The sequence below is a fragment of the Leiobunum rupestre genome, chromosome 9 (genome assembly GCF_980474605.1).
Source record: "Leiobunum rupestre chromosome 9, qqLeiRupe1.1.hap1, whole genome shotgun sequence".
In the NCBI taxonomy this organism is placed as follows: domain Eukaryota; kingdom Metazoa; phylum Arthropoda; class Arachnida; order Opiliones; family Sclerosomatidae; genus Leiobunum; species Leiobunum rupestre.
In genome coordinates this window covers 3,454,464-3,479,690 of record NC_143392.1, presented here as the reverse complement: position 1 = coordinate 3,479,690, position 25,227 = coordinate 3,454,464, and the positions used below count along the sequence as shown (strand labels likewise).

At 33.4% G+C, this 25,227-nt stretch overlaps 1 protein-coding gene across 1 annotated transcript in view; it reads right to left on the bottom strand.

The window, feature by feature from the left end:
- The window catches only part of LOC149926310 (uncharacterized), a 105,342-nt gene extending 80,409 nt beyond the window's left edge, over positions 1-24,933 (bottom strand). The window contains exons 1-4 of the mRNA XM_090157660.1: positions 24,862-24,933; positions 21,130-21,206; positions 20,731-21,029; positions 11,754-11,798 (exon numbers count right to left, since the gene is read on the bottom strand). Of these exons, the coding sequence (XP_090013786.1) occupies positions 11,754-11,798; positions 20,731-21,029; positions 21,130-21,206; positions 24,862-24,933 (493 nt within the window). The remainder of the gene's footprint in view (positions 1-11,753; positions 11,799-20,730; positions 21,030-21,129; positions 21,207-24,861) is intronic.
- Positions 24,934-25,227: the final 294 nt, after the last annotated feature.

The window sequence follows — 25,227 nt, the reverse complement described above, 5'->3', positions numbered from 1 at the left end:
TTTTTAACCTTTAATTCTGAAAAGGAACCGCTTTTTACCGAGTTTTAAAAATCGAACTCTTTTTTTGAAAGTTACGGACAATGGAGAAAAGCTATTTACTTTTAAGAAACGAATGTTTAAGAAACGCTATTCACTTTTTTTCGGGGTAAACAGTCTGCAAATATTATTTTTGATTTTTAAATGGAAGATTTCAAATCATTTATTAAAATAATAGGCGATAGATGGCGGCAGCTTCTAGGGAGAAACGCAAAATTATCGATCGTTTTTCTCTCTTTTCTCGTCGGCGAATATTTAGGCCTTTTTTTGGAAAACGGGAAATACCATAACCTTTCAATTATATTATTTTGTTCTACAAAATCAGACAGGAAGTAGATACAAATAAATCAACCGTAAAACTAAGTTTCATTTTAGGAAAACCATTAGATTTTCAGTTAAAGCAGAGCCACGTAGCGGACAAGGGGAGAAGTTAAATAACTGCTGGACAGGCGATTTATTTATTTAAATGACAATTTGTCTACAGGGCTAAATGGGCTACAGCCCAGGGCCCCGAAAAGGCCAGCCATACAGCCACTACTCTAGGGATAAGGGTTTAGTTGGTTAAATATTATTTATGCTCATTATTATGTATCTTTTAGTTACGTCTAAAGTAATTTGACTCATCGCCACATCGCGTATCATACGGTACCAACAATTTCTAAAAACTAACAGTGACTCCATGTCAGTAAAAATCTTATTTTCAGTAAGCCTATGTTATACTTTTGAAATTAAAAGTTTTGGTTTGATATATATATATATATATATACATATTCTAATTTTGTTTATATTTAATCTGTTAAATATCTAATTATAGCTTTTAACCGTATTTTTGTAGTTACGACTCGCCTCCCGCGATATTTCTTTCGTATTGATTTTGTCCCATCAATAGCGCCATCTTACGGTGGTGGAAAGTGATTATTCAATTGAAATTAAAGGGAATGTAGGCTTATTATAAGTCGATTAAATTAAAGAAAGAGTTTTTTACGAGAATGAAAAGAGTCTTTTATTGATTTTGTCGAAGCAAGATATGAATAGTTTTGGATCTCAGCGAAGCCGTTCGAAATGTGGGTGGTCCCGGCCGCTTGTCGGCGCTGCAGCCTCTCATTTTCGGAAGATGGTGAATCGTTTTGTAAAACACTTTTCTCCGTGCGTTAGCGGCACTATTTGCCCCCAAACCAAGCCTGTCAGACCCTGTAATCAGAGAGACTCTCCCGCTAAAGACTTACGTACATTATTTTTATCAAAGAAGTAGTTATCAATGATTTTCAATAAACGGTTTCGATTTTTTCTATTAAACCATACACAGTTTTAAATAAAAAGGATAAAATTAAATTGGACAAGGCGTGAAGAAAACGATTAAAATATCAGGATATACTTCCTGGGATCATACCCCCCCCTCCGCCAATTTGTATTTAATGAGGGCGGTTTGATTCGCCTTTGAGGATTTGCCGATTTACTGGTAATAATTCACCGGTAAACCTCGATTTTATGTGACCAATTTTTCCCCCCAAAATGATGCCGTATAAGGAGTTTTTTTTTAAAGAATGTTTGTAAAATTATTACTTTTTCCGCTTACTTAAAAGACTATTACAAAGTATTTTGAAAATTGTACGTTTGGAATTGTGGGGTATTTTTCAAATCCTCCAAATTTTAAATGTATTTATTTCGATTACGATTAAAAAAATTAAATTAAGTCAAAAATTAAAAAATTGTAAAGATTCTATAGAATTTTAGTCGAATTCCCATAGAAAATGACCCAAATTTTATAGAATCTATCTGATTTGGGAACTTTTCCTAGAAATTTGATGTCTTAATTTCCATCAAAATATTTTTATTTTTCTATACGACATAGAAATCCTTAAACTTTCTATACACTTTTAAATGATTTTAAAGAAATAATATTAGACATAAAAAAACTGAGATTTTCTGACACTCACAAAAGTGACAAAAGATTCATAGAATGTCAATACGGAAGTTATCTGAAGTTATAAACTAATATACCAACAATTATTTTATTAGTGATTAGATAATTAATTTAATTAATTTTAAACGAATGACGTATGCGAAATTGCGAATACTTTTTGCGTCAATTCGTTTGCAACTCCGTAACGCCTGATTATCGCTTTAACCCAGTTGGACATTCCCAGACGTACGTAGTTGACGCGTTCGGTCATAACGAATCGGGGAACGGCGCATGCGCGGATGTAAAGCGGGCGAACCAATCATAAAGAGAAATCCGTGCGTCGAATATCAAATGAGGGAGGAAAGGGGGGGGGGTGTCAGATTATGCGCGTACGAGCATTGTCAACCGATAACCCCGCGTACGGGCCGATCAAAGCGCACTCTGCTGGCGGCCGGATTAATTATAATTGTGTGACAATTTTCAATTCTTCCTCCAATTCTCTCTCTCTGGGTCTAAATTATCAGGATGTAGTCGTATATTATTCGGAGGTTGACCAGGAAAATCCTGAACGGATATTGGTCATTTTTATACGGTCGACTTTCAAGCAGCGTTGCCAGACGTACGATAATTATCGTACACGTCGATAATTTGTAACTAATTTTTGGGACGTACGATATTATCAATGGCGTTAATATATCGATAATTCAGCTTGCGCTTACGATAATGTATGGCAGGAATTCATACTTCTACTAGGAAGGCTTATCGCGGCAGATTTTCTTCGCGATATGACTGACGGTTTTTTGACGTCACTATGTTAACTTAACAAACAACAACGTGAGAGGGGAGCGCGCAGAGGGGATTTATTTAATCTCGTAGGCAGGGCCAAAGCCGTCAGAGTGATCTTACCATACACGATACGGCAGGATAAGCATTCCTAGTAGAGGTATGGATTCCCGTGTACGATTATTTTTTTAATTGGCTGAAAACCAGTTAAAAACTGACTTTAAAACATGAGTTTTCAAACGTATCGCCAGTTTTCAGGAGTAAGATAATTTATTTCCGAAATCGATAATGTTATGGCGGTGGTACGATAATTTTAGTTTCAAGAACTGTCAACGCGGTGACTTGGTTCATACGTTCATACGCCAAAGAACCGTTTTCCTATTTTTGGTACTCTCTAAACTTAAGTTAACTTTGTTGCCTATCGTGTTCACTATAATTGCTTAGAATGTTTTGTTAAATCGCCTTAAATTATTGTTCAAGCTCGTCTACGTTTGGCGTAATGGTTCACTAAATGGTTTCTGAGGAGTACCATTGCTCGTTTTTCAAGGGAATAATTATTTTTAAAGCCTAATTTGTATTTAATCGCGTAGGTTGCGAGGACTAAATGTTCCTGGGTTCCATTTTTCACGCTCATGTGGCTTTCAAAGATGACTTTTTTGCCGACTTCAAGACTACTCTCGAAAATCGTCGGTACGCGATCATAATAGAAAGCCAGAGTTCCTACACGGTACTGATTAGAACCAAAATAGCGAAACCGATCTACTGTTGGAGTTTCTGGCTGAAATCTTGACTTTTGATAAATATCAATACTATATACAAGGTTGTCACACGTCAGGGAAAACAGGGAAATCAGGAAAACGTCAGGGAATTTAAAAATTGGCCTAAAAAGTCAGGGAAATGTCAGGGAATTCAATTTTATCCTGGCACTTTTTGAAGGTAATTCAACTATAGATCTATGACAAATTCCACGATTATAATTTTTTTCCTTGAATGTTTGGCTAATTTTTTCAGCATTGCAATAACCTTTTTACTGAAATATAAGTTCATATAAATTTATTAACTTCTGATAAAAGTAAAATATAAAAGAAAAATTATGGCCTTAATAAGGAAAATCTGTTAAAATGGTCAGGGAAAAAAAAGGGAATAGTCAGGGAATTTTATCCAGAAAATTTTGTGGCAATCCTGTATATAGTAAGCAGACGACGGGTCAAAGGTTTCAAAGTAAACGCGTCAAGGAATAACTTAATTTCATTAGTTGAATATCAAATAGTTGGACTATTCGTACAAGTAACGTTAATTTACCACAGTTCTCAGAATTTCACAGTTGGCAAAACGTGCAGTTTTTACCGACTCATGACCGACTGTTTTGCGACACAATATTTTATTTTTCAAAGCCGAAAAAGTTTATATTTTAAATATTTTTTTGAAAGATTTGTTTTTGAGTTCTATTCCTTAAAAGGAATACAAATAATTAATTTTAATACATTTTCTTGATCTAAAATATCATGACACAAGTTATTCACATACTACTTGAAGTTGTGAAACAGTTACTAGATTTGATTAAAACTTTATAAGCGCAACAACGCTTGAATGCCGACCCTGAAACAGTTGACAAAAACTAGTTTTTGCTATTGGGGACAATCACATACAATTCCTGGAGATATTTGTGTCTAAACATACTTAAATGAGCCATGTAGAAATTGGTTTCTTCATAAATGTTATTAAGGTGTTTTAAAATATCTACATTGATTCATTACTTATAAATCAAAATTCAAACATTCAGCCAGAAATTTAAAAATATGTACTTTGATTCTTAAACGTTTTCAAATGAAAAATACGACATTGTTGTTCAACCCTTTAGCTATTTGAATATCAAAAACACAGTTCAAATTATGTTCCGTACAAGAACATAAAAAATTAAGAGCTCTAGGGTGAATTCAAAGGTTGTCATTCGCTTAAATTGATATTTTACATAAACTGGTCTTCGCCGTTTATCAAAAGAAAATTGCGCGAAACATTATTTTTAAGCTGTAAATTATGCGGTTTTCCAGATTGCGGAGACGCGGGGAATCTCAAGATAAATGATTGTAGATGACCATGTAACAGGCATTAAGTATGCAACACCAAAGTTCCCTCTTACGCCCGATAATTTAGGATGTTTTCGAGATGGAAATCTTTGACGCCCGTGGTCATAAAATTCAACAAAATTTGTATTGGCGGTTATAGATTTTTTCACGATTTATGTTAAAGTTTATTTTGTTGTTTAACCCTTTTAAAAAAATGATCTATATAAATTTCATAGAAATCATAGAAATTCTTTTCATTTAATATTTGTCCCAGACAGATTTCCGCAGATTAAATTTAATTCACCGGGACAATCGCGTTGTCAAGCATTAACCGACGAAAAATTTATACAAATACTTAATGTTTTTATAAAAAATGAATACAAAACACTTCCATTTCACATACAAATTTCAAATCAGAACGTGGTTTTTTTCACGAGATAAATAATCGGGGCATTTTCTGCGAATAACAATCGTTGGAGTCATACTAAATACCCGTCTTTTAGGAACCCATAAATTGCGTCAAGTTATTGTTTCTTTTTCGTCCTCGTCGCGAAATTGTCCCATTAAGTTCAATTTCGGAACTCTTTAAATTGTCAATTACGCCGCGTTGTCTCCCGGTTAAAGAGATTCAAAAAAACGAACAATTTCAGTCAATATTCCGAAATTTCTCAGCGAGGAAATTGTCTCGATTCCCACGTAACCGCCGAGTACACAATGCGGAGCGTTACCCATAATCAAAAAAAAGTCGCATTGTCTTTGATTTTGAATAGCTTATCCAGCATAAGCGCACAATACCGGAGTCTCCCCTTTTCAAAAGTTTCGAGAAACAATTATAGTATGGAACTTACATTACGTAGCGGCCCGGTTTTCCCATAATTATAACCGAAAGCTACATGTCAAGTTTCAACTCCCATATATTCGATACCTGCACTGTCTTTGCCTATTATGTTGTCATATTACTCATCTTGACTGTCGCGAAGAAATTCTGCTATCCCGGTAGAGCACGCACCCAAACCACAGAGTTACGTTGTATTTTCCGCTTCTTATGATAATTCAATTTTGACTCTTTTTTTTTTAATGATTTCTAGTATCTTTTTATTTGACCAAAATCGTGACTAAATTTTTATTAACAGTTTAACTGAAATTTAACCATATTTTCATTATTTTGATGGTAATTTAGTTTTTAATTTAGTTGTTTTATTGAAGTGAAGATCCCTTATCCACCAAACTCACATCGCGAAGTTAGTAAAAGTGAAGCAATTTCAATGAAATTTTGAATCAAGGTACTGTGTTCAAAAAATTTAAAATTTTCATCGACATTATAAAGTTTACAACGCTTATTTCAGGTTTTTGCAATGGCTACCCATTTTGAGAACAATTTCGTACACAAGATTACAGATTTCCATTAATTTCTAGTCATTGTTACGAAATTGTTCATCAGAATCCCTGGCTGATTAATCCTTGAGGATTTTCAAATTGATTTTAAGAAATAAACACTTTATTTTTCTGCGAAGAGTATACGGCATATTGAATATTGTTCTCTACCTTATTATCGCATAAACTCTAATACGACTCAAAAGCGGGTAGCTTGGAAACTCGTAAGAATAAATAACTATTTCCCTGGAAAATCAAATTAAACATAACCGGCGGTAAAGCACCATTTAAACAATGGCGTTTCCTTATTAGCGAAATTTTCGAGAAAATATCGCTGAATATCCTGTTGAGTTTCGGCGCGGTAATTCGAGGAGGCCTTGTCCTTGAACTCTGACCCCTTTTCTTTGGCTATTTCCCGCAAAATATCAAATTAAATTTGATTTGCCTATTAGCGTCTTCGTACAGTAAAGGTTATTAGTTAATTTCCCATTCTCCTTTGTCTCGAATTTTCGTCTCCCGGCGAGAGGGTAATATTAGCAAAACAAGGCGCTTTTCTGCGAGACGCGAAAGGAAACATTCGCCGGCTCAAAAATATCGGCTTTCGGATGGAGTTGAATACACCAAATCGAGTGTGTTTGTTTCAAAATGACGGCTTGGTACCATCGTGTAATGTCCGCTGTCTTTGAATGCGGTGAAATTGTTCCTTGTTTGACATCACATTTTTTATCGGTAATTAAGGAAACCACGAAAAAATATTATACAATGATTCAATGAACATTTTTCCTGTCAGCCACGAAGTACGGAGTCAAATTCGGTTTCAGATCTCCCAAACAATAGTGCCCAATTATCGTCAATGACTTATTAAATTTAATTTATTTTGTTATCAGATAATTAATTTTAAATTGTTGCTACGTTTTTGGTTAAAATTAATTTAATATTGAGTGCCAAGTTCTTAAATTTGACTGATAACAATGTCCATGGACTTTAGATTTAATAAATATGTGTACAAAATTGATTTATCTAAATGAAGAGATTTCAACAAGAAGTTAAATAATTTTTAAATATTTGACCAATTATTATTTCGTAGTTGCCAGAATTACTAAAATGTTATGTTGAGCTGATAAATATTTAGGTCTCAAATTAGACAATAATTACTTTAAAATAAAACGTTATTATTAATCTAAAGGCATTAAAAATCGCTAAATGACTTGGGTCTAGGGTGGTTCCTAGCCGATTATTTATTAGTATTAAATAAATAAAAATATAAAATATATTATATACTATTATATAAGCTATATTTGTATATTACTTTACATCATATTATTTAATAAATAAAATAAAACCTATTTTATATAATATATTTATAAATAATAGTTTATTTAATATTTCGAATCCATAGAATGTAGCTAAGCTCAAAATACAATCGCGTCGATAGGATATTTTAGCAACGGTCATTGTAACGACGTCGTTTAATAGTCCGAACGTGAATAACGCCATCTAGGCGCGAACCTCGACCGGTGGAAATATCTCTAAAGAGTCGTTACTCATCCACCTGTCACGCGCGCTTTCGACTTCCGGCGCGGCGAACGGTTGGGAAACAAAAGGAACTATTCAACATTTCGATAGATAATGAAGTTGGCAGTCTGTTGATTCTTCCCAACTCACACACGAGAGAGAGATAGGTAACCGTAGAGGGGAGGAAGACCCGTTGAAGACCCCTTTTCTGTTTAATCAACCCAACGGAAGAGGGGGTTCAATTCAAAACGAGGGGAAGCCAAAAAAGCCAAGGACACCCCGGGCTATAGTCTCTAATTTTGCATTCTATCAAGGGTGGAAAAAAGCTATATAATATGATGTATCGAGTAGCCTATTTTTCCTCCACGGATACCGCAATTGCGTGTATGGCGTCCATCCAACGGAAACTACTAACTAGCTCTATCGGCCGCCAGGTGGACGATTCACCGGCTGCGTTATCTCCCCCCACTCCCCCCCCGGGCCGGACGAGACGAGGCGGATAACCCCAAATGTATTTACTAACCGATAAAATATGTAACGGTATTTCACGTACATAAATTATGTTTTTCCAATATTTTAAATTTCTGCGAAAAAGGTTCGTAGAAGAAGTGGATATACATATTAGAGTGATATTTATTTTCTACGAACCTCGAGTGTGTATGTGTGTGGGAAAATTTCCTCCCGCGAACGGTAGTCAGTTGCGAGATGATTAGAGAGGTAACGTTGTCTGGCGATGACCTTGACGACGGTGTAGGTGGATTGATAAACTACTTGGGGGTGGTTGGTTGTAGAAAGGGGGTATCCGTTGTTGATGGGAACGAGGGGAAGTAATATTACGCCAGGAATACGTGAAAAAACAAACGCAAAGGGGGGTTGCGTGCTAAATTACAACTTTGCAGGGGCTTCTTGGCGTCGCTTTTTTTGCTTATTTCTCGGCCCTGGTCCGTTTTTACTCGCCATCACCGACGGTGAAACTTGTGAATGGTTCCTGGGAATTTGTCTACCCGAGTTTGTGTCCGTGACAAGATGGCCCTAAGAGTTTTATATAGTTTCACAGAGGATCGATTGTAGTTCAAAATCTCACAGCATTAAAATTGGAATTATGTTTAAAATCTCATCTTTCGGAGTGAAACTCGAATATTGATCAAAATCTCACGAAGTGAAAATCGAATAATGATCAACTGTACCCTTAGATATACTCATTAGGGAAATCTTACGAAAATCTAACATTTAAAGAGTGGTTTTAACAGCATATTTATGAACTTCCTCCGAGTCATCATTTCGGTCTGCAGTGCCATCTAGCAGGCAGTAGGAAAACAGAGAACCGGATATCCTTCAATTAGTTTATTGTGGTATAACAAATTATTAGTATTACAAGTCGTCTACGGATACCGATTTCATAAGTTCCCACCAGAAGATAAATAGGCGTATAAAACCCATCTGGCCTCACCAATTGGTTTGGCGCAACGTACTCTTTTGAAACCTGTATTGCCGGCGATCGGACTAAGCGTAAAAAATACCTATTCCTTTAAGTATCCTATTTTACGTTCCCAGAGAAATATCCGAAAAGACTAGTTCGGTAGCTAAGGATATTTTTTAAATTAAACAATTTCCCACAAGAAAATATTTCCATTTATTTGCCTATAATTCCAGAGTCTAGTCAATACTTGCTCTATGCGTTTTTTTGTCACTGGGAAGCTGAGGTTAGGTTTCACCAGAAGTAAATAATCTTTATGGCTCACGCTGATTTGTTGAAATATGCGAGGTGCATTATTGAGTGAATAACAATAACAAATAATGTTGGATCCCAAAAGCTTACACATAATAATAATCAGCTAGGCTAATACCCAAGGCACCACCTTGGGCCCAAGTCATCGAGCGACTTATAATGCCTTTAAACAGGTGGCCGGGTTACAATGCGTAGGAGGGTGGTGGCAAGCCCTTCATGCCACGCGAGCCAACACAACTATAGCTTAGACCCAATTCAGCTACGACTTTTAATGTCATTTACCAACATTCGGTTGGTAAAATACGCCATAATGAAAACGGGGAAAAAAGCTAAACCTTATTTTGTTTAGGACTATTCTACACATTCGCGTATTTTATTACTCTGTGCAATACAGTGCAGAGGTAGTTCTTACTTCTTATTAACTTAACATTAATTCAGATGGCCGGGTGGTGGCAAGCCCTTCGTGCCACACGAGCTAACAGCTCGCAACACTTATCATTACCGTTTACCTCAACATTGTTTTTACAGAGCGTAACGATGTAAATATTGTCTGAGACTCAGAATCACCATCTAGTAATCTATATTTATCGATAGTTCGCTTAACAAATGCGTACAAATATTGAGGTGGAAGAAAGGCGTTGATTTATGAAAATCAACCAAGCTTGCTACTCACTCGAAGGGGCAAATTTGATGTGTACATAACTCACGCGGAGGGGCATGGTTGGAGGTTGTGTTTATCCAGCAAATAATAATAGCGCTATCACGGGTTGACGCGCACCGAGGGTCCCGACCTCTGGCGGCAGCAACTCGAGTCATACTCGAGTGCTCCGTCCGCGAAGCCGTCAATGGGCATTGTGGGCCACTTGTGTCAATGAAAGTGGGGTCGCGCTGCTGTGATTTCAATCATCCCGATATTAAACGCGTTGTTACGCCCGCAATTGAGCGTTCCAAATCGTGTGTACAGGGTGCTGCGGATTCAATTCAATCACTTCATCACTTACCGTCGTGCATATTTTCGACTCTGATCAGTTTCACATTTTTCTAGTGTTACAAGTTTTGCAAATTTTCTAGATTTTTATAGTTTTCTAGTATGATAACGTTTTAAATTTTCTAGTGTGATATTTTTTAGTTTTCTAGTATGATAACGTTTTTAAATTTTCTAGTGTTAAATTTTTTAATTTTCTAATGTGATATTTTTTAGTTTTCTAGTATGATAACGTTTTTAAATTTTCTAGTGTGATATTTTTTTAATTTTCTAGTGTGATATTTTTTAATTTTCTAGTGTGATATTTTTTAATTTTCCAATGTGATATTTTTTAGTTTTCTAGTATGATAACGTTTTTAAATTTTCTAGTGTGATATTTTTTAATTTTCTAGTGTGATATTTTTTAATTTTCTAGTGTGATATTTTTTAATTTTCTAGTGTGATATTTTTAATTTTCTAGTGTGATATTTTTTAATTTTCTAGTGTTATTTTTCTTTTAATTTTCTATTCTGATATATTTTTTAATTTTTCTAATATGACAATGTCTTTCCAAATTATCTAGTGTGATATTTTTAAATTTTCTATTGTGATATATTTTAAAAAATTTTCTAATATGATAATGTCTTTCCAAATTTTTTAGTATAATATTTTTTCAATTTCTCTAATCTAATACTTTTAAAATATAGTTTAATTTTTTATTTAAATATTAAAGTGTGATAATCTTTCAATGTTTTCTAAAGTGTTAAAGTTTTAAAATTTTAGATAATGAAATATTTTTATTGAGTCTAGTGTGAAAATTTTGTAATGTGATCATTTTTAAAACATTTTGAAGTTTGATTATTTTCTATATAAAAACTGTAGCACCCAGTTGATATTCATTACACTAACATTACACAAAGTTTTTACACTAAGAGTTATTACACTAAGTGTTATTACACTAAGATTTCTAGACTAAGCGTTGTTACACTAAGATTTTTACACTAAGCGTAGTTACACAACGATTTTTAAACTAAGTGTTATTACACTACGATTTTTACACTAAGAGTTATTACATCAGATTTTTACACTAAGAGTTATTACACTAAGATTTTTACACTAAGCGTAGTTACACAACGATTTTTAAACTAAGTGTTATTACACTACGATTTTTACACTAAGTGTTATTACACTACGATTTTTACACTAAGTGTTATTACACTACGATTTTTACTAAGTGTTATCACACTACGATTTTTACACTAAGAGTTATTTAAGACTTCGATTCTTAGGAAACGGCCATTTTAAAATATACCAAATGAAACAAAACGAAATAAAAAACCCAAAAAATAGAAACCAAACAAAATGAATGTTTTGAAAACGTACTTGAATTTTGTGACTCCATGCTTCCTGAGCTCGTATTGCCCCCACCTGTCGGGATAAAGGCGCTTTTCTCATTTAAAGAAATCATAAAATCATAACGAAACAAACAAAAAATAGGATTAAGGCTATCGAGTCAATCGCGATCTCAACCAAACGTTAAAACCGTCTACCCCGATCGAAATAAACCCAAGTTGTACTTGAGCAGTACTTTTTCATATATTTTTATAAGGAAATATAAAAAAGAACGTATTTAAGTAAACCAAGAATATGTGTACGCGACTGTAACCTCTGGTTTCATGATGTCCCGAAAATATGCCCCGCCTACACGGAACGAGGAACCCGGCGATCGTAGCGAGGTCTCTTCCCCCCCCCCCACGACTGGGACAGAAGGGGAAATACTACGTGAGGGGGCGTGGTTATTATCTCGGGCATCATCAGACAGAGTATTATCTGTATTGATATTCTTGGTATAATTTATTGCGATCAAACCGAGCGGCAATAATCTCTTACTATTCTAGTCGTTTCAAACGATAGAGGAAGAACTTTGTTACTTGTAACCGCCGTCCCTAGGGGTCTCCACTCTCAATAGATTTGGGATTTAAACAGAGTCGAAGTATTTAGTTTTTGACCTGAGCTTGTTCAATTCAATCACTGTCCACCGATGTCGAGGGTAAGGCAGCCCACCTCCCATCCTCTCCGTGCAGCAGCCGCGGGTGTCTTAGCACCGTCATCCCTCATTTGAGGACAACTTCGACGCGGGACCACGATTTCAAAGAATCTTCTTTCTCCAAAGAACTTTCATTTATGCTAAAATATTGCGCGGCTTCGGCCTAAGTTTTCGCGGGTTTCTGTTATCGGATCCAACGAACTGGTTTTTGGAGCTGCACTATCAGTGCTAAATTCCAATAATAATGTTATACTTTTCACTAAATTATTTTTCAAATTTATTATTTTGCAAGGAAAAGTTCAAGCAAATTTAACAGTAGTCGGATTAAGCCACCTTTCAAAAACGGGTACGGGAAACTTGTACAAGTTCCCATTGACACGTTTTCGACACAACAATTTTTTTCTATAAAATCATATTCAAGTCTATATCAAAAGTCTACAGATTTCTACATTATTATAAATAGCTCCATAGAAAATATCGAAATTTATAGAGGGTTTTTCGAAATTTAGGCAATTATTTTATAGAAAATAGCCACATTTCTATTGATTGATTTTAGAAATATAGGCAATTATTCTATAGAAAATAACCAAATTTCTATAGATTGATTTTAGACATTTATGCACTTATTCTATAGAAAATACCCACATTTCTATAGATTGATTTGAGAAATTCAGGCAATTATTCTATAGAAAATACCCAAATTTCTATAGATTGATTTTAGACATTCAGGCAATTATTCTATAGAAAATACACATTTCTATAGATTGATTTTAAAATTTTAAGCAAATATTCTATAGAAAATACCCGAATTTCTAGATGGTTTTTAGAAATTTAAGCAATTATTCTATAGAAATTCAATTACATTAATACATAATTTTTTTATAGAATATTTTCGTGAAAGGAATGAAAAAAAAACCCGATTTTTTCTTTATTTGATAATTTCCATTTAATGGTTTAATTATTAACATGATAATGACATTTTCAAAGATAAATAATTCAATTTGACATTTCAATGTCCTAGAGGTTACAATTTAAACTTGGAGCTTTTTAAAAACTAAAGCATTGTTTGTCCTATAATCTGCCAGAATAGTTTCTTTTTAGAAAAATAACTTTTCCTTTGTTCGGAAGATATTTTCATCCTCAGGGCATAAATTACAATTAAGGCAGAGGTACTAATTAAATTAGCTAAACGAATCAGAAGTAAATAATTCACTTTTAGACATAAGTTATGTTCGTTTGAAACTTTCGCAGGTTCCCGTTGACTTTCCAAAAATTTATTTTGCAAGAACAAATTGTACGGGGTGAAATACATTGTGTAATGACGTAGTAAAATATGTCTGGAAATTATATTGTGACGTATAAAATATAACAGGAAATTATATTGGGACGTATTTAAATATATCAGGAAATTATATTGTGACGTAGTAAATTATATCAGGAAATTATATTGTGACGTAGTAAATTATATTGTGACGTAGTAAATTATATCAGGAAATTATATTGTGACGTAGTAAATTATATCAGGAAATTATATTGTGACGTAGTAAATTATATCAGGAAATTATATTGTGACGTAGTAAAATATATCAGAAAATTATATTGTGACGTAGTAAAATATATCAGGAAATTATATTGTGACGTAGTAAAATATGTCTGGACATTATATTGTGACGTAGTAAAATATGTCTGGACATTATATTGTGACGTAGTAAAATATGTCTGGACATTATATTGTGACGTAGTAAAATATGTCTGGACATTATATTGTGACGTAGTAAAATATGTCTGGAAATTATATTGTGACGTAATAAAATATAACAGGAAATTATATTGGGACGTATTTAAATATATCAGGAAATTATATTGTGACGTATTTAAATATACCAGGAAATAATATTGTGACGTATTTAAATATATCAGGAAATTATACTGTGACGTAGTAAAATATATCTTTAAATTATATTGTGACGTAGTAAATATATCAGTAAATTATATTGTGACGTAGTAAATATATCAGTAAATTATATTGTGACGTAGTAAATATATCAAGAAATTATATTGTGACGTAGTAAATATATCAAGTATGACAATAAGCAAAAACTGTTACTCATTGTCGGTGCAATCGCGCAATTAAGGTTAAATTCAGCACAGAGCCCCCTAGTGCCTAAATATACCAAGGACAATAAAATACTACTCAGTTTGGTTGCGAATCCAAGTTGGAGTAGGTGAAACTGCTTCGAGTCTGCGAAGGTAAACGTTACATTTTTATAGCTTAAATAGTAGATTCACTCGTAAGAGATATGTAATACACTTCTGGTAATGAAGCTTAAAGATAAGGTCGAAAGAAGAAGAAAATGAAGCAATATCTGTCCCTTAAAAAGAATTCTTTCGTAGATTTTTAGGCTACTCTAGAAGTTTGGGGGAAATCGGCGAAGTTTTATTGAACGTTTCAAATCGGGAATTGAGATAATTTCTTATCGGAAACGGCTAATAAAGAGCCGTTCTGAGAAAAACCTGAAAGAAAGGAATTCGCCGCCGACGATATATTTTGATCTGCACCGCGCGGCGTCAATCTTAACATAGTGGGGTCGTTAAAAAACAGGGCGGCCCGGCCAGTTACAGTTCGGCGCTTAAGATACTCTTTACATTTTCCGAGAAAAGCACCGCAATATTTTAATATTAATTTAATATTAATGTACTTTAATGAATTTAATATTAATGTACTTTAATGAATTTAATATTAATGTACTTTAATGAATTTAATATTAATGTACTTTAATGAATTTAATATTAATGTACTTTAATGAATTTAATATTAATGTACTTTAATGAATTTAATATTAATGTACTTTAATGAATTTAATATTAATGTACTTTAATGAATTTAATATTAATGTACTTTAATGAATTTAATATTAATGTACTTTAATGAATTTAATATTAATGTACTTTAATGAATTTAATATTAATGTACTTTAATGAATTTAATATTAATGTACTTTAATGAATTTAATATTAATGTACTTTAATGAATTTAATATTAATGTACTTTAATGAATTTAATATTAATGTACTTTAATGAATTTAATATTAATGTACTTTAATGAATTTAATATTAATGTACTTTAATGAATTTAATATTAATGTACTTTAATGAATTTAATATTAATGTACTTTAATGAATTTAATATTAATGTACTTTAATGAATTTAATATTAATGTACTTTAATGAATTTAATATTAATGTACTTTAATGAATTTAATATTAATGTACTTTAATGAATTTAATATTAATGTACTTTAATGAATTTAATATTAATGTACTTTAATGAATTTAATATTAATGTACTTTAATGAATTTAATATTAATGTACTTTAATGAATTTAATATTAATGTACTTTAATGAATTTAATATTAATGTACTTTAATGAATTTAATATTAATGTACTTTAATGAATTTAATATTAATGTACTTTAATGAATTTAATATTAATGTACTTTAATGAATTTAATATTAATGTACTTTAATGAATTTAATATTAATGTACTTTAATGAATTTAATATTAATGTACTTTAATGAATTTAATATTAATGTACTTTAATGAATTTAATATTAATGTACTTTAATGAATTTAATATTAATGTACTTTAATGAATTTAATATTAATGTACTTTAATGAATTTAATATTAATGTACTTTAATGAATTTAATATTAATGTACTTTAATGAATTTAATATTAATGTACTTTAATGAATTTAATATTAATGTACTTTAATGAATTTAATATTAATGTACTTTAATGAATTTAATATTAATGTACTTTAATGAATTTAATATTAATGTACTTTAATGAATTTAATATTAATGTACTTTAATGAATTTAATATTAATGTACTTTAATGAATTTAATATTAATGTACTTTAATGAATTTAATATTAATGTACTTTAATGAATTTAATATTAATGTACTTTAATGAATTTAATATTAATGTACTTTAATGAATTTAATATTAATGTACTTTAATTAATTTAATATTAATGTACTTTAATGAATTTAATATTAATGTACTTTAATTAATTTAATATTAATGTACTTTAATTAATTTAATATTAATGTACTTTAATTAATTTAATATAATTGTAACTTAATGAATTTAATATAATTGTAACTTAATGAATTTAATATAATTGTAACTCAATGAATTTAATATAATTGTAACTTAATGAATTTAATATAATTGTAACTTAATGAATTTAATATAATTGTAACTTAATGAATTTAATATAATTGTAACTTAATGAATTTAATATAATTGTAACTTAATGAAATTAATATAATAGTAACTTAACGAATTTAATATAATAGTAACTTAATGAATTTAATATAATTGTAACTTAATTAAATTAATATAATAGTAACTTAACGAATTTAATATAATAGTAACTTAACGAATTTAATATAATTGTAACTTAATGAATTTAATATAATTGTAACTTAATGAATTTAATATAATTGTAACTTAATGAATTTAATATAATTGTAACTTAGTGAATTTAGTATTGATGTAATTTAATGAATTTAATATTGATGTTATTTAATGAATTTAATATTGATTTAATTTAATGAATTTAATAATGACGTAATTTAATGAATTTAATATTGATGTAATTTAATGAATTTAATAATGACGTAATTTAATGAATTTAATATTGATGTTATTTAATGAATTTAATATTGATGTAATTTAATGAATTTAATACTGATGCAATTTATTTAATTTCAGATTTATGTAATTTACTTAAGTTCATAAATTTATTATTAATGTAATTTATTAAAGTTAATAATACATATATAATATTACATATATAATAAGTTTTATATTAATGTAATTTAACTGGTTTATTAAAGTAAATTTCTGTTTTTATTTTATTTTTAATATTAATTTAACATTTATTTTATTATTTATTTAATACTAAATTAATAATAATATAATTAATTCTTAATTTTAATTTTATAATGATTTATTTCTAAAATTACTCTTTGAAGTTGATACGCCAACTCCACAAGTCCACTCTGCCTTGGTGGCAATGGCGCGACCAAAACGAAATTAGTCAGAGTATAGTTCTGGCGGCATCTATGTGGCGTCGGATGTAAAAGAAGCGGGTGCTTTCCAGGATCCAGCACGCGCTCGCTAAGCCGTTAGCAAATATAACTATATCTGACAATCTTTCGACCCTTTGCTACCTTCGCCGCGATAGAGCCATCAATCTTATTTCGCGTCCCCTCAAATCGCATTTATAAACAGTCATTTGACCCTCTTAAGCCTCGGCGGGTTTTTATGGGTTTCGAGGGAAATGAAAAGCGACAAATAAGTGCATTCAGCGTCTTGATTTGATGCGAAACCTGCCGCGCTGCGAACGCTCTTGTGGGACATAAAATCGCTTTCATTGCTCAGAAAGTTTTATTGCGTTTATATGATCGCCGTGACGTTGTAAGTTAGGATCAACGTTCTTTGATTGCCACGAAAACTAATTACCCGTCTTAGGGTTCCAATCCAATCAATTAGCATTTTCAATTTACACAGAGACACGTAGTGGACGACGCGGTTAACTTATTATCTGCTGGATTTTCTTCTGCTCAGCAAACGCTTTGTTATTTATAAATAACCATTGGTCTGCTTAGCAGACGAAAATCTAGCAGTTTATCAATTGGTTTAAATTTAATTTAATTATGGAATGAAATAAATTAATCATTAAAAAGGTTTAATTTTGTTTATAGAGTTGGTTAGACCAAAAAATTATATAGACATTATTATAAATTATTATAGTATATTATTATTATATAAATGTAATTGGAATTCTATAGAATACCTAAATGTCTAAAAAAAATCTATAGAAATGTTGGTAGTTTTTTTACAGACAGTGATAGATAACTCTATAGGGAACTAAAACTTCGTAGCTTTGGCTGTCGCCGCCATGTTGGGTAGAATTTTTTTTTCAATAGGAAAAAGCATGGGTGACGTCGTATGACGTAGAACTGTTAGTTTTCTATATAAATATTTCTGAAGATATAAGATATAGAAAACCTTCGACTTCGTATAGACTTGTAAACATAATTTAAATAAATATACTTTCTGTAGAAAATAAATTAAAATCTAATTTAAGTGAAAATTAAGATTTTTCAAATTAAACTTAATTTTTGTGAAACGTACATTTTGTTTGGGCCTTAATAGCTGACGCCATCTGTGGAGAGTTTCGACAAGTTTTGTAATATTTTCTTTCGAGTTCGTTCGTGCGTAGAAGTTCACGAACCGTGTCAGCAAACCACGCTCATCGGTGATGTACCCGAAGTTCCGAATGGTCCGTTCTACATCTTTCTGATGCGGCGCCCGGAGCCACGTCACCTTCATTCGCCATTGATATCATTATCTTCATTATTTGATCGTTTAATTTATTTGCGAGCAAACACCTGTCACTAATAAATTCGTTGCAAAACGGTTTTCCAAATTGGTTATAACAAGTTGACAAATATACTAGCCAGTTTAACATCTGCTAGCGTGAACGATTCGCAAATATTGAGATGTGTTTGCCTAGCTAAAAATTTAACTTTGGTTTGATCAAATAACAAGGCTACCAAAATCCCCCTGTGATTCTAAAATGGTGGTAAAAACACCTTATTATTCCATTATTTATAATCTTTAAAATCGTACTGAACAAGTATCTTAAGACCCCCAATTTAAGATTTGTCTATAGCACCAGTTTTGGAACAGTCTCGTATCAACTAAAAACTAATCTTACACTAGATTGGGACTATTATCTCAGTAACTGGTACTAATTTAGGACCAGGAGAGCTGTATTACTAGCACTGTAGGGCTTAAACCGTTAGCAACCCACCCACGTTCAAACAGCATCCCTTAGGTACTTGTTTTCTTTTATACTGAGTATAGAGAGAGCCTCGAGTAACGAAAACTTTCGGCTGAAGGGTGTAGCGTTGTAATGTCCGCTATTCAAATGTCCCCAAGTGAGCTCATTCCGAACTTTTGTAATGGCAATTTCACCATTATAACGGATGACAAATGGTTTCTGAGGGTCTAGCGCTGAATAAGACAACCTCGATTTTTACGGCTTACGTTGCGCTAAGGTTGCGGTGCCAATTACGCGGCGTTTTTTCTCTTAATGCCAATTAGAGAGTCTGAGAACAAGGTGAGGACGCTGATAAGAAACGCTTTTCGCGCGGTTTTTTACACTTTCTCCCACTTTTTAAACTAGAGACGAAAAGCGATAAATGTCGAAGAATGAAACACGCAAAAATATTCTTGTTTATTCCGCTTAATGATAGCGTATAAAAATCACTTTCACGGTAGCTAATGGTTTAGATATCCAATCTTATTTACGGATTTACGAAATAACATTCACATTCAGAATAAGATCTAGCATCTCTAATTTAATGATGAGTAGTTTAAAAAAATTATGTCACAATTCAAGGATATTTTTGATCGAATCCATTTTTCGATATATGGTACAATATGGTTTTTTGATGTCCTATATGGATAATTAATAAACTTGAATGTAAATGGTATTCGAAAAAGAACTTTGGTATAACCATAGTTTGCCCTGCAAGTGCCTATGATATCCCGAATTTATTCATACATACCCGGGTGTATATAAATAGTTTTGTGGTGCGTTCAATATTCACTGGTGTATATGAATAGATTCGTGGTCATACTTAAAACTAAAAGCGTTTTACCATTTGATTGCCCGAGATTCGCTCCGAATCTGTCTCTGACGTCATAGATCTCGCCCCAATCGACTAGAGTAAAACCGTAAATGGAACATCCCATTAACATTTTCCCGCGCTTTTTTATTTTTCGTCTCCTAGTAATTTTAATTTTTGCGTCTTGGTCCGCCATTTTGCCTAAAATCTAAAAGGAACACGCAAAAATTTGCTTCGATCTCGATCCGTTGATCTGTCGAAATCGGCAGATGGGTTTTGGGGGATCTCGACAACAGGAAATGGAACACGCGAAACTATATAATCAGCTAGGCTAATACCCAAGGCACCACCTTAGGCCTAAGTCATCAAGCGACTTTTAAAGCCATTAATTCGGGTGGCCGGGTTACGACGCGTAGGAGGGTGGTGACAAGCCCTTCAAGCCACGCGAGCTGACAGCTCCCTAAACCAACTTGATTGGAGCAGATCCGAGCACGTAAATAAAACGTAAAATGTTAATCAGAGAGATCTAGAGCGCTCTAGAGCAGTCAAATGGAAAACGCTATAAGAGATTGAATGTTCAAAAAAGTACTGTACCAGAGTACTCACGTTTCTTCTTTGGTTCGTTCTCTTGCTGGTGATGGTGCGAAGAGGGGTTGTGGACGGAGGACGACATGTTGAGTTGTCCCCCGCCCAGGTCCATCATGCCCCCGTAGACGTCCTCCTGCATCCAGGAGTCCGACCGGCGCCCTCCGCCGCCGCCATGGGCCAGCTCGAACGGAGGGTAGGCGGAGGGGGACGTGGTGGCCGTGGTGGGGCCGAGGGCCACGCTGACCGACGTGTAGGGCGGCAGGGCGCCCGCTCGAGACACCGAAATGGCGGAAATGAGGCGAGGCCTGGCCAAGGGTCAGTTCAAGCCTTTCGTTTCCGCTGTGGACAATCCGCGGACAGTGAATGGCCAATCGAAACTACGCGAACACGAACTGTTTCACCGACCTCAAATCACTGCTAACAAACGCGGTAACACTTTGATTTTGAGATTGTCGTCCGAAGTGTGTATTGTTCGTGCAAATCTGAAACGAAAAGAATGTAAAACATTAATTTGCTTTCTTATTTATTTCATGACACTTAAATCATAAAAATAAAGTGTTAATTGATATTTATTTCGTGAACTAAGAATAAAAATATCAGAATTTTCATAATAACGTTTGAAGCAACTCTAAATTTCTGAATATTGTAAAATCTATTTTAATATTAAGGTGAGTATTATCGTTGAAACAATTAAAGAGTTAGCCTATTATTGTTCTATTTTACGCAGTTGCGGTTTATAAACTTCCCGTGTTGAGCTCTACGCTGCTAGATGTAATTTGCAAAGGATAATTTCACCGAATTATAGGGCGTTGCTAGGCGACCAACATATTTCCTTGAAGACGTCATTGCATGTTCCGTATTAAACCTGGTTTCATTGATTTGTTTTTCTAAGCAGCACACAGTCATACTTTTAAACTATTATGTTACGTATGGTTTTATGAATGTAGTCAGTTCGATTATAAGTTATCGCTTTCCTTTTATTAGACTCTTTTATTAATCAAAATCTTTTCAAATTCTGGGGCTCATTCCGTTCGCTTTGATAAGCAAATGAAGGTCCGTTTTTAATTGGCCCAACCTTGAGGTATCTCTTTCTCATAGGGCCCTAATATCAAATCTATTCTCAAAATGAACACGTTTCATTTACATTTATATCGAAGATACCGGTTTCTTTTTGATGCCGAACGCGATATCAATGAATATCGGCCGAGATACCAAACACAGCCATTAACAGACGCCTGAAATTTTTGCAGATATTCTCTTGGCAATATATTTTTAAATTTTCATATTTTTCATTAAATATTGTACAACGAGGGCGAAATTTACGTACGTGTTACGTTTTAAATAACCACAAGAACGCATTTATGTGATTGAGAACGTACGAGTTGACCCGTTTACAGAAACAAAAAGTACTTTAAATTGGATTTTGGTTGGGGGACTTGTTTTCAAATATTTTTCCATCGCGCAATAATTGCCATTTGTTATTAATTAAATTAGATAAATAATTAAATTCAGTTTTAAAACTAGTTTAAGAGTTTTCCATAACTAATGATACACATTTTCGCGAAAGATTAAATAAAACGTTCTTACTGCTGATACGAGATGGCGCTGTACAATTGGAGAAGTTTAGTTGGTAGACCACGCTAGAGGTAGTCTCTACGCGGGTTATTGTCTAATTTAATTTAGTTTCGAGGCCCTCCACGACCAGGGTTAGTAGTAGTCAGCCTGACTAGTGAACCTCCTATCTTAATTTATTTTAGTAGTCACTGACTAGTGGGGGTAAATATGGGCAGGGTTGCCACAGTGATTTCACAATCAAATTCCCTGACTTTTCCAGGTTTTCCCTGACCATCTCTGGAGATTTTCCCTGACTTATTTTGTGCCAAGATTTTGTATTTGTAAACCTATATTTTAGAAAAAGTTTCCTATTTGCATTGTTTTGCCACCGAAATTAAATTCCCTGACATTTCACTGATTTTTATATCCATATTAAAATTCCCTGACTTTTCCAGGAATTCCAGGTACCGTGGCAGCCCTGATGGGGGTATAAAACAAGAAGGACAGCCAACATTTTGCTTTACCCGTCAGAATTAAAATAGGAATTTATTATCACTTGAGTTACAATTTTTGTTAAATAAAATGGTTTTGTTGATGAATTTGTGATACGCCATATTCGCCAATATTTATGATTAATTAGATAAATTTCCCACTAGTCAAATTGACTAGTGAGCCCCAGATTTCGAATAATTTAGTCAAATGCCGTGACTAGTGCCTTTTGTCCAACATCTCTAAAATTGTACCGTAGAATTTGGAAACACCCGGTATCCGCGCAATAAGTGTTTAGAAAATATATAATTTGGCAATAAAAATGTACGTTGTCTGAAGGACGAGACGTTGTACGTTTTTTTCCATTCAAGGGGGTAGTTGCAGACCCGGGGTTCATTGATCAAACTCGAGCGAAACAAAGGCTGGGATCAGAGCGCCATTCGCCACATGTTTCGAGTTTCTTCGCGGGCGGTCAGCTAACAGTTCGACGAGAACCGCGTCCGCGTAAACTGCACTCGTTTCCCCGGCAAATGACGAAACCCTGGGTTACCGAACTGGCCTATCTCCGGGGAAAGGTAGTTAGGTATTTCCGCTCCGCGAATAACAAAGTTTTCGGGTAACCGTCCCGGCCCGAGATCGCCGGCTCCGTCATCTGCTGCTGCGCGACTCTCCGATTTTGATGATCCCAGCTCGCTAATTCATTTCGGCCCGTCCCAGGCGTGTTCGCGCGCACAACCGCGGGCTAAATTCAACCGAAATTTGGCTACCACCATTAGAATCTATCGCCCCCCGAGAGCAAATATATCGTAATTTGAAAAATCATGTTTTGGGAAAATTAACTATTTGAAGTTTAATGAAGGGTATCAGCTAGGCTAAATCAGCTAGGCTAATAGCCAAGGCACCACCTTAGGCCCAAGTCATCTAGCGACTTTAGTAATCATTTCATTTAATCAAAGAGAAAATGATCTAAATCCTCCGCAAATACGACTTGGTCTCATAAATCGTTAAGATTTGTATCACGGTCTAGAAATAGCCAAGAAATATATAATTTAAACTATTTTAGAAGAATAAACTTGGTTTTAATCTTTAAAGGGCGAAAATTCTAATAACGAAATCGCTTTTAAATAACACACTTTACTCGAATTAAGATAGAACTCGCAAGTATACACTGATAAACTAAATCTTCAACTATTGATTTCTTGGTCCAAACTAAATATATATTTTTTGCTAGGCTAATACCCAAGGCACTACCTTAGACCTAAGTCATTAAGCAATTTGTAAAGCCATTAATTCAGGTGGCCGGGTTACATTTCTAAGGTTTCTAGTATTAAAATATAATTATAATAGAAAAAAATCGAATTACTATATATTATCACGTACAATTATCAAGTAATATCAAATAACTTTAAAATTCCGTGGTTCTCAACCTTGGTCACTTCGTGAAACCAAGGTTGAAAAAAAATTCGATATTTAAATTGTTTCTTCCGAAACTATTTCTATCATAGCGCAACTCATAATATCGTGGAGCTCCTTGAATTTTAAATACAGTCTTAGAAAGACACAAAATCTAGTAAAAGTTGGTCAATAATATCTTTCTGGAATTTGGAATTTGACTTGGTGGAAGTATCTAGCTCCGCCGACAATAATCTCTCAATTTGAGTAAATAAAATCCACCATTACGACTTAAAATGTATCGACTTGATCAAACAAATTATAACGTAATTTTCAGAAATATTCCGGATCTGGAAGAGTGACCATATTAATTCGAATCAATGTACTTTCTCAAAACAAATCATTACATTCATATTTTCTTAAAGGGAGTACACAAATTTCACTTTTATAAGCCACCAGATTTATCAAAAGCTGAAGGAAAAGTGGCGCTTGTTTTGACAAAGATCGCCCCAAATTTCTCTAGAGTTACGAGGTTTGCATTCTGAGACAACGCGTTGCAGTCAGCTCCTGTCTGTTATTGGGAATCATCCCAGCATGTTTGCCAATAGACCTTTCCTTCGGTTCATTATTTGGGAGAGCTCCCCGCACGTTCATTTTATCGCCAATTCATTCGTTGCCAGGCGATTAATTGTCATTGTCTACATATCCGCAGATTGGCGGACTGCCTTCCCCTCTCGGTTCCATTGTGTATTCTCCGAATCCTAGTTGAGCCATTGTTCCACAGCCACTTCTCAAAGACACCAAACCGGTCTCCGATTCCCCCCTTTCCCCCTCCCCCTCTTTGTTTTATTAAATTCTCTTTTCTTCCAATAACCAAAAACGTTGAAAAGGTTCATCTGAGAAAAAGTTTCATTCACATATTTTTCAGCTCCACTACTACTTCTACTACATACTTTTAACAGAAGTTTATAAATACGAAAGTGTGTCAGTTATAAGGTGGTGCCTTGGGTATTAGCATAGCTGATTATTATTATCATTATTCTCTATCTTCAGCACGTGATAAATGTT